This window comes from Gymnodraco acuticeps, unplaced genomic scaffold (assembly GCF_902827175.1).
Source record: "Gymnodraco acuticeps unplaced genomic scaffold, fGymAcu1.1, whole genome shotgun sequence".
NCBI lineage: Eukaryota > Metazoa > Chordata > Actinopteri > Perciformes > Bathydraconidae > Gymnodraco > Gymnodraco acuticeps.
In genome coordinates this window covers 994,360-1,005,037 of record NW_022991375.1, presented here as the reverse complement: position 1 = coordinate 1,005,037, position 10,678 = coordinate 994,360, and the positions used below count along the sequence as shown (strand labels likewise).

The 10,678-nt window shown below is 44.9% G+C and overlaps 1 protein-coding gene across 1 annotated transcript; it reads right to left on the bottom strand.

Moving 5' to 3' along the window:
- Positions 1-254: 254 nt before the first annotated feature.
- Positions 255-3,859, bottom strand: tril (TLR4 interactor with leucine-rich repeats). The gene has a single exon (XM_034240797.1). It carries the CDS (start codon positions 3,433-3,435, stop codon positions 943-945), a length of 2,493 nt encoding a protein of 830 aa, XP_034096688.1. The 5' UTR covers positions 3,436-3,859; the 3' UTR covers positions 255-942.
- Positions 3,860-10,678: the final 6,819 nt, after the last annotated feature.

Below are 10,678 nucleotides of genomic sequence, written 5' to 3'. Positions count from 1 at the left end.
CTTGGCTGAGGTCAATAACAACTACAAATACAACATAGAGTTCAAGAGGTTAACGCTAGTAATCTTTCTGTGTGAATATGTTATTTTTATAAACATATAAATATTTAATAATCTTTTTATATTCTCTAGAAACATAATCCCTTTGTGATGGACATTAGCTGTGGCTTAAATGAAAGATATTTGAAAGCCACAGAGACAGTCAAATCTGAGTTAAATCATCTAATCATCCAATCAACACTCAAATGACAAATCAATCACATTGTTGGGGACTTTACTTCTTTGTGTAATGAAGAATTATATATAAAAGTACAAAACATGATAGATGTGATACAAACATGTGTTTTTCCCTGCCACCAGCAGCTATCATTACATACTGTACAACAATGAGACAATATGATGTCTATCAACTCAACGTTAGCACCTTAGTCGAAATCAGTGAGCAATCATTCTTGCTTACACACAATAAGTCTTACTTTGACAAACACTCGCAGGTGCAAGGAAATGAAAGAGGAAAGGCACAAAGCAGGAAAAGGAAGTCAGAGGGATTGTACTTCCTCTGGTGTCTGAAAAGGCACTGATGAGCTCAGCTGTTCACTTCATTGTCACTTCAAAAGTTTTCTTAAGGTCAAGTGAAAAACCAAAGACACAAAATAGTGGGATTGTTGACTTGGTTTGTTCATAGCCATAAAATCACCCAATGTTTTTAGTATGGAAGTGTGTCAACAGGGAAATACACCAACGATTGCAGCGCAATTCCTGTGTTGCTGTGGTAGATTAATTGAGATGTTTACATTTTGGAATGTTTATTTCTAGTCTTTTAATTTTTAATGTACAATGCCATGTATTTTTATGCTGCTGCAACGCAAATATTTCCCAAATTGGGATCAATAAAGTATTTCTTATCTTATCTTAGAGTGTAACACTTTAAGATATGTTATGGCTCTAGTCAGAAAATCTCTGCATTTCACTATCTCTACGAACACTGCTGCTGTCCAGAAAGCGGTCACAAGGGAACTCGATGAGGTCCCCTTCCTCCAGGGGTGCAAGTCGTGCGGGACGGCTGCTCTGGTAGGTGGTGAAGTCAGCTGACACCGAGGCGGCGGCCACTGCGGTACGAAACGGTCGCCGGGTGGAGTACATGTGCCGCACGTGTACCGCCGTCTTCCTCTTCTGCAGCCTCCTCTTCAGGCTCCGCCCCAGCCAGACGCTGCCGATGACCAGCAGCAGCATGGCGTTCCCAGCCAGCGTGGCCACTGTCACCAGCTCGAGGTCAGAGGTCAGCATGCCTCCACGGCTGAACCCCTGAGGAAGAGTGACCAGTCCTGTGCAATGTTCACGAGGAGCAACCTGGCACACAGATCCTCCCACTACTCCCTCCACACACACCATGTAGGTCACATCTGAGCTGAGTTCTCGAAGGGTTACGGAGCGAGCTGTGCCGCGAGCGTAAACGTACCGGGGGAAACGATCTGCGGTACCAAAGCGGTCAAACTGAATCCGATAGTGGACTTCATCTAGGCCTGGGCCAAGTCCTCCTGAGTAGCGGTGATGATCCCTGGTAGTCCAGTAGATGGTGACAGTACTGGATGTCACTTGATCCACTGACACATTAGTGATATAATGGTGGTTGAACTCACATGGATCTGTGATTACTGGTAGAGCCTCCTCGTGATTTGACCTCAGAAGGTCAAACTTTTCTCCTGACTGGAGTGTAGAGGCAGTGATGAGCCCTGAGTTTGGATCAGTGGAGTTTCTGTCCTGGTTTCCTGTAGGTGTTGAAATAGCTGTTGGTTCAGTTCTGGATGTAACATTTGACCTTCGTCTACCATTGCCACGTTTCCCAGGAGCCTCTGCCGCAGGTCGTGACCTTGGGCTGAGTGGCCCTTTGTTTGGTTTCTTTCTTCCTGGTGAAGAAGATGGGTTGGCATCCTCCACACCTCCTTCGTCCTCCTGGATTTCCTCCTCCTTCTGTCCTTGTCTCTTCCTTTTTTCTCCCTCTTTTTTCATTATAACTCCAAAGCTGTTTGCCTGTCTCAGATCTTCACCTGTTTCCTCCACCTGGACTTCCTCACCTCCCTCCTCCTGCTTTATTGCATCCACCTTCCCTATCTCTTCCCCCTTCATCTTAACCAACACACCCCCTCCTCGGCTCTCCTCTGGCCCAGCTTGGCTACTACACATATGGGTCCAGTTCCCGAGAGGCTGCAGCTGGGAGCTGTTCACATAGTCCAGATATTTCCCCCTTAGAGTTGCAGGGTCATGACACTGCACAAAAACAGTCAATAACTTTCCCTGAGAATGCGCAGCAGTCATCCATCTTTTCAGCTCCTCCAGGCGACAGTCGCACGTCCAGTTGTTGCCCTGGAGATCCAGGTTGTAAAGCACGTTGTTGAGGGCAAAGATGTCTCCTGACAGGCTGGTGAGCATGTTGTTCTTCAGCTTCAGTACCCTCAGATGTTTAAGATGGGAAAAAGCTAAAGAGTCCACGTTAGAAATACGGTTGCGACTGAAGTCCAGCTCCTCGATGCGTTCAAGAGAGTCCAAGAGACCGGCTGGGATTTCCTCCAGCTCGTTGCCATCAATCAGAAGCTCTCTGAGGCTGGACAGCCCCTTCAGAGCCCCGCTGTCCAGGCGGGAGATTCTGTTGTTGCTGAGGGACAGTTTGGACAGCTTTTTCAGATTTTGGAAGACGTGGTTTCCGACGTGCTGAATTTCATTTTCAGACAGCAGCAGGGTTGTCAGAGCTTTGAGTTGGGAGAAAGTTAGGGTATTGTGCACGGCTGACTGCTTGTTGTGGGCCAGGTTTAGAAAGCGCAGGTTGATGAGTTTAGAAAAAGCGTTTCTGTGAATGTGCTGCAGCTTGTTGAATTCCAGATGGAGGTAATGTAGACTGGTCAAACTTTTAAAAACAGAGTCCTGCAGAACTTCTATTGAGTTGCCATCCAGACGCAGTTTAACAAGATTATCCAAGTCAGCAAAGAACTCTGGTGTGATCTCCTTAATGTCATTATCATTTCCACAGAGAATTGTTAATTTCTTCAGGGATTGTAAAGTCCCAGCAGGTATACTTGATAAAATATTATGTCCCAAGTACAGCTCTTCTAACTTGGAGAGTTTCTCAAATGCTTTTGGGTGAATACTTTGTATTTGATTGTATTGTAAATTCAATCGTACAAGGTTACTATACCATGTGAAGTCAAAGGCAGAGATGTTCCCAATGAAGTTGCCCCCTAGGCTGAAGATTAGCAACTCTTCGGGCACACGCGTGGCAGGTTTAGGCACAGTGCGCAGCCCTCGGTTGGTGCACATGAGGTGCTGCGGGTGCTGACAGTCACAGCGCTCGGGACAAAGGATTGTCGCCGGTGAGGAGGAGATGAATCCATTGAGCGACAGCAGGATGAAGCAAATCCCCGTCAGGGAATTGCCGGTATCCATTCCCACTGCGCAGGAGAGACTGGTGCAGCATTCGCTTTCTGTTGTTCAGGTGCAGTCGCCCCTCTCCCCTCTCACGCTGCAGATAGACTCGTCCATAATCCACTTGTTGCTCTTAAACATGCTGAGAAAAGTGCAGTAGGCTACACGCGACTCCAGCACCACTATAGCAGCATTTTCTATAGAGCAAATTAATTAGTGCCGTGCTCTCTGATGCTGTCTGAGGGAACGCTCACCACCCCCCAAGTGGTCATCTGCAGCGAATTACAGAGTTCATGCGCAGAGCGTGCTCTCAAACACACACACACAAAGACCCTCCCCCGCAACTCTGCGACCCTGCCAAAACCAGATGTGCACAAGTCTTGACGCAGGAGATCCAGAGCGCTGCGCGTTCACGCACATAATCAAACCAATACACACGTACACGAGATCTAGAGTGAGAGAAGGAGAATGAAACTGAGCTGCCTGGACCCTATGACCGTATTTTCTGCGCGCCCCCGCAGCCACCGGGGGTCTGAGATCTGGATCGGATCCCGGGTATGGACAAAGCAGAAGGGGAAATTTACTTCCCACGAAATCCCGAGGGGATCCCGAGGTTTTGGATTTCCTTGCAGCAGGGTGCAGACAGAGCAAACTTACTCATGTAACAAGTATAACAAAAAGCTTAGATGAATATTGTCACCGGTTTTGATTGATATGAAAATTATAATTCATAAAACAGCTGTAGTGAATAGCTATTTGCTGCATCCTGATAGAAAAAGAACAGACATAGAAAAAGTAAGTAAGTGTAATCTATAATCAACACATCAACAGCTCAGTCCACACACTAAAGGCTACAGTAGAAACGCCATCATCATGCAGCAGCTTTAGCTGTAATTTACCATTCTCTCATTAACACGCTGGGCTGCTGGGGCCACAAAAGAGCACAGATGGTTCACATTTGCAGATGAGGAATTTGGGAAGTTAAGTGTGTGTTAAGACTGACGAAAAGAGGTGCCAAATCTCAGTTAAAGATCTCCCCAACTTGAAAGTTTGGAAATAAATGCAGGGCGAGTCGAGCACCATTCCCTGCTTGTACATGAAAGTGTATGCTCCAGTTCAGTCTGAAAAGCATGCAATGTTACTGCAGAAACATCTGCACATTTATGGCACATGAGGTAGAGTGCTTACTAACTGAAATACAGTACACACATATCAAGGTTTTCCCATCTTTTCTTATACAGCTCTATTAGATCAGTCAGCACCCATTGCATGTTTCCAATCATTTCTACCTGGATAATATTTGGCCAGGTTATTTATATAAAATTGGATATTGTTACAATATGCTTTGTTTCAATGTATTCATAAATGTTATGTTTGCTCTGGCTGAGATGTCATAGGGGAGAATGGGGATGTTTGTCACATTATTTAGATCTCGCTCTCTAGAGGGCGCTGTAAGGAAATGCTGGTCCTAAAAATGTTCATGATTGGGGTCAGAGGTCACCTCCAGGGTCATTTCAGGAGTTAGACACTTGATATTGAGCTCAGGGAGCTTTTTAAAGACACCGTTTTTATCATCGTTTATCTTATTACGTTCATTAGTCCCAAGTAAAAAGTGGGACTACCAACCCTGGACGTTTCAACTGTTTCTTGTTCTTTGAGCTATTTGAATTGTATTCTTTACTTTTAGCTAACAATTTAAATGTGCTTGTCTATTAGGCTTGTAGCTAACATTTTTTACGAGTTCCTGTTCACTTGCTAACTAGTTCACACACTCAGTTGCAACATGATGTCAATTTCCATGTGCAGAAATTAGTCAACCATGGGATGAATAAGCAGTCATAATTGCTTATGCACAAAGGCACACACACACACACACACACACACACACACACACACACACACACACACACACACACACACACACACACACACACACACACACACACACACACACACACACACACACACACACACACACACACACACACACACACACACACACACACACACACACACACACACACACACACACACACACACACACACACACACAGCTTCCCTTGGGAGGCCAGTGACGCAATGATTTCCAGAGCTGAGCTAACGTTTGACTCTAGCTCTCTGCATATCTGTTGGTAGACATCATATAGCCGTATGTGTCTCAGAGACAGAGAGAAATCCAACCCTTGGGGAAGCCTCCTCTCTCAGAGAGGTCATTTCCTGTCTCTCATTTCTCCATAGAGTTTCTGCATCTCCGCTCCCCCTCTGTCTCTCTGAGGAACACACACACTGAGAAAACAGTCAGAGATTTGGACTCAGACACTTAGGGACCAGTCCAGTTAGTTTTATGGCAGTAACCTGGTCTGTGTCAGAGCTGAAAGGAATACACAAAATATTTCATCACCACAGGTTAGCTCTAACTGTAGCATTACGAAGAAACTTGAGCTTAACGTTGACATATCATTTGAAATAGGATTAGGGTGTAGGATTAATTACAGGGAGAGCTTAGTGTGTAAATGAGACTAATAGAATCAAAGATGGAAACAATCTGCATTCGGTGGGAGGGGATCAGACGAGGGGGAAGTGAGTGCAATGTTAGACCGATGCAGACAGAGATAGTTGTGTGGGGAAAAAGTCTTCTGACCCAGTTGAGAAAGATTCTGGCACAATAGGCAGCCTTGAGGACCCCGTATAGAGCTGCCTGCCACTGTGCCTGCAAACAAAAGGCTGCAGACTTTCAGCCCATCGTTTCATCACCTCCCTCTCCTCGCAGAGGGCCTCTCGCTGTCCAATCAGCCGGCCATATGACATTTCAGTCCCTCTGCAGAGAAAAAGAGTGTGTATGTGTGGGAGAAACTCCACATAAACACAGAGCGCATGGCTTGTATATGAGTGTGCCTGTTTCACAAGACTAAACACTTCTGTGTGTGCCAAACTATGTTTGGAAAAACCAGGTCAGTGCAGGTGAGTTTGTGTGTGCATGTAAATGAGATGAAGCTGCAGTGTATGTAGGTCACCGAGCAGTGTTACATTTCTCCTGCACAGGCTTTAGCAGTTGAAATAGCTTATCCACGAATGAGTGACAGAGACAGAGGAGTGTTGGTGTGCCCGTGCGTGAAGGGAGAAATCGGTTTTTTTCTTAATGAAAAAAGTATTTAAACGCGTAGAAGACGTCATGTTGATTACTGATGAACATTTTGTATTCAAAGGTTGCTCGGACCAGTAACTTCATAATGATACAGTCAGTGTGAACAGTCTGCAGGTAATGGAATACTGAATCATTCATTGAGTAGCCATTATTCAGTATATACTGTTTGAGTATGTAGAATGCAACACATGAGTTTGCAATTTCAAACACAACCAGAGTCTCCAGGCCATGCAAGCTGGCCCTTTTTATTGTCTATATGCTAAGCTAAGCTATCTCCTGACTGTAGTTTCATACCACACACAAGATGTCAACTATTATATACTTTAATGGATGTTAATACACGTGTTTTCAGTCAAATACTAATCCAGACCTTCAAATACATTTAGTAGTGTTAAATTGCAACAAGGCTAAAATGTAAAAAAAGGTAAAATGCTGCATCTTGCTGTGGCAGAGAATGCATATTAGTACACATGTAGTACTAAGACATTCTTGCACACAGGACTTCACAATCCCATGAAACACTTGCAGCCAGCAGGACAGACAGTGTAAGCCTCTCCCAAAGTCACAAACCTGCAGGAAGTTGTGCCAGTGGAAACATGTGCATCCCATTGTACGTCAGAATGCAGGGATCACAGCGGCTCACTTTTCCCTCAGGGCCTACCATGCATGAGAGACACACAACCCGTATGGGACACGTCCTGGTAACATAACACCGCACGTATCCGGGCTCTATCATAGTAATCAGCGGGAAGGATGGGCCACAATGAACATGCTTTGTTCCCCAGATTACTCTTCCAACAGGCCTTTAATCAATAGCAAATCGTCCAAACAGATAACAGATTGTCCCAGTGTGTGGCAAAGTTAGAAAGCATGTGTAGGCTCACTTGTACACATCTGTGTGTGTGCACTTTTGCTTGATTAGGAGCATGTATGCGTTTCTTTGTGTGAAGTCTATATTTGAAGTCATAGTTGCCTTAGAGAACCGATATGCAAGGATAAAGAAATGAGAGCGAGACAAAGGAAAGGAGAAGGCGATGAGGAGGTGGGACTGTGTGTGTGTGTGTGTGTGTGTGTGTGTGTGTGTGTGTGTGTGTGTGTGTGGTGTGTGTGTGTGTGTGTGTGTGTGTGTGTGTGTGTGTGTGTGTGTGTGTGTGTGTGTGTGTGTGTGAGAGAGAGAGTTTACATGAGCAACAGCTGCTGGGATCGTTAAGTGCTTTAGCCGGGAATCATGGATCTAGTAGTCCATGCTTACTCGTATTAACGGTGTGTGCGTGCCTGTATATGTTTGTGAGTGGATGATGGAGTGTGTTTATGCACTTAAGAGGGAGATGGTGAAATAGATTATATCCCCTCTGTGTAACAGGACGAAGATATTTAAGACGATGCAGACACATTTTAGGTGCAACTTAATGTATAAAAGTGAATAAGAGTGGAGGGAACACATGGGCCCCATGCCTATAACCCTTCACATCCCCGTGCACACACCCCCAAGTGGTTCCCATAGCAGGAAGTAAGCGAGAAGCGCAAGATGGAGGGAAAAATGGACGAGACAGACTCCAGCTGCAGCAACTTAAAGAAAGGTGCTGGTAAAAAAATACAAATCTCATCAAATTCAAAGCAAAAGAGCATTTCACAAACAGCTGGCACTGAAATACAGCGCCGATCGAACGTCTGATTGCACGATCTCATCATGCAATGTGGGAACACATTTGCTTAGACATTCCTTTCTGCTTTGGGAGAGCTCAAGCCTCTCCTGTCTGACCTCCTAAGAGGTCATGTTTTGTCATTGCAACCAACATGTCGAATGAGCCGGGGGAGAGAGAAAGAGAGGAGGAGGGGAAGGGGGGAGCGGGGAAAGGAGGGCAAAACGTTCCGGGTTTTCAGTCGACCCTGTGAGAGTTAGAAATGAAGGAAGGGAAGGGAGGTACTTGACATCTGGAAAAAATTAGAGAGCATGCTATTGCCTCGTTGAAATGGTGGAGAGAATGGAGGGGGAGATAGAGGAATAAGGAGAGCAGTGTAAAGGATAGTGTGTGTGTGTGTGTGTGTGTGTGTGTGTGTGTGTGTGTGTGTGTGTGTGTGTGTGTGTGTGTGTGTGTGTGTGTGTGTGTGTGTGTGTGTGTGTGTATTGGGGAGGGTAACCCTTTGATCTACTGAGTTTGATAGAAACTATCTGCATGCACATAATCAGCCTCAACCACATAATAACCCCGGGACAATGTAATGCCTTAAGATCACTGAGCTGAACACAAGATAACACTCATACCCAGGAACTCAAGCACCCTGGAAACTGTGATAGGCTGGCACGAAAGTAAACACAAAACACTCATATGCACATAAAGTCTGGGATTCGCGTCACTCAAGCAAGCATAATGCAAAACTAGTCACAAACAAGACTTCAAAACAAAATGTGGGCTTTAAGAGCCATTAAAACAAAGTCGTCAGTTAATAAATCTGAGCTGAGACATCTGAACTGCAGCTGTCCCGTCTCTGTCGAAGCCCCACGCTGCATTGCTTCTGTGCAACATCGCCCTCTGCAGACATGGAACATTTTAGCACTAGGGGCAACAGTAGTGATACAGTAATGCTGGTTCATACTGAGAAACGTATTTTTTTCCGACTTACCAACCAGGTAAAGAGGGCAACTCAGAGGGCCTGAAGACTCCAGGTTTATTGTATGGCAATTCATTTGGGGTTAGGGTTAACCCAATGCTAAAGTGATTTTCTTTGTATGCACCACAACATCACAGGATAAACTGACATCTAAAGGACAGCATCTGGATCATCATATCATCTTAAAGCTAAATGTTAATAGTTGGAAATGTTTTCTTTCTTGCTGGGAGTTACCTGGGAAGAGTGATTCCACAACATCTACTGCAAAGGAAGGTTAGCTTAAAGGCTAAGTTAGACTAGCTGAACATGTGGAGTGCACAGGGGGAGAAAGATGCGGGAAACAGCTGAACTGACTCCGTCCAAAGATAACAAAATCCGCCTAGCACGTCTAAAAGCTCACTAATTACCAAGGTATATTTAGTTTGTTTAATCAATAGAAAAGAATGGACCCTCGCCAAGAAAAATCACAGAACTAAACTCAAGCCCCCTTGAGGGTTAATAGGGTCAGAGGTCATGTTCAGATATAGAACAGGGACCTTGTCAGTCTTGCTAAAGGGCACTTAAACTTCTGAGAGAGGTTCTCTGGTTGAAGGGTGTTGTCTCTCTTCATTTCCCCCCTTTACACTTAAAGTCAGATTGCACAGAGCTAAGAAAATGAAAGACCTTCTTCTGCAGTTCAAACAGCACGGGGACCTCCCTGCAGTCCATGTTATTTGTCTCTTTGTTAAACAGAACATGGGGTCACTGACACCACCAGCACTGCAGTAACCAAATCTAACCTACAGATGACACTGTCTTACATAATCTGCCTGTGTGCACTGTAAATGACAGTAAGATGATAAGGGATGTGAATAGCTATACTGCCACACACACACACACTTGCAAGTATCACGTTTCAGCTTACATTACATTGTGTTATTTATGAGGGTCTCGCTGTCAGTTCTCCATCAACCCCATAAGATGTGCTAATAGTGGAAAATGTGAATGTGTGTGGCACGTGTCAGGCATGCCAGGGTGTGTTCCATTGTGAGAAGAACATGGGAACATGGGATTCCAACTTGGTTTGACAATGGAAAAGTCTGTGATACAAACACTGATAATCTATTATTTCTGTGTATTCCACGTCCAACATCACGCTTTGGCACGTCAGCTAACAACGTTCGTTTTCTCTCAGTGCAGGATTCCTTTAAACTCCAAAAACATAGTCATTAGTTTTGTCGGTTCAGAGTTTCTGGCCACACCCAGCTCTAACTCCCCTTTCTACTACATTTGTCTCCCTCATTTGATGTTTTCCCTGCCTTCTGTTGCCATAGAAATAAGCCCAGGCAGGAAGTGACAGACTCATGACCATGCAAAGGAGGGAATTTGTTTTGTTGGGTAAACAAATCCAAGGAATGAAGGTGGTTCGGAGAGAAACAAGGGCAGTAGAGGTCGACTTAGCAAAGCTTTTTTCTTGGCGAAAGACGTCAGGAGCTTTAAAACTTACGGATATGAAATAGAAACACA

What these genes read in the sequence shown, in the direction of transcription:
- tril (XM_034240797.1), bottom strand. Translation starts at nt 3,435, where the DNA reads ATGGATACCGGCAATTCCCTGACGGGGATTTGCTTCATCCTGCTGTCG.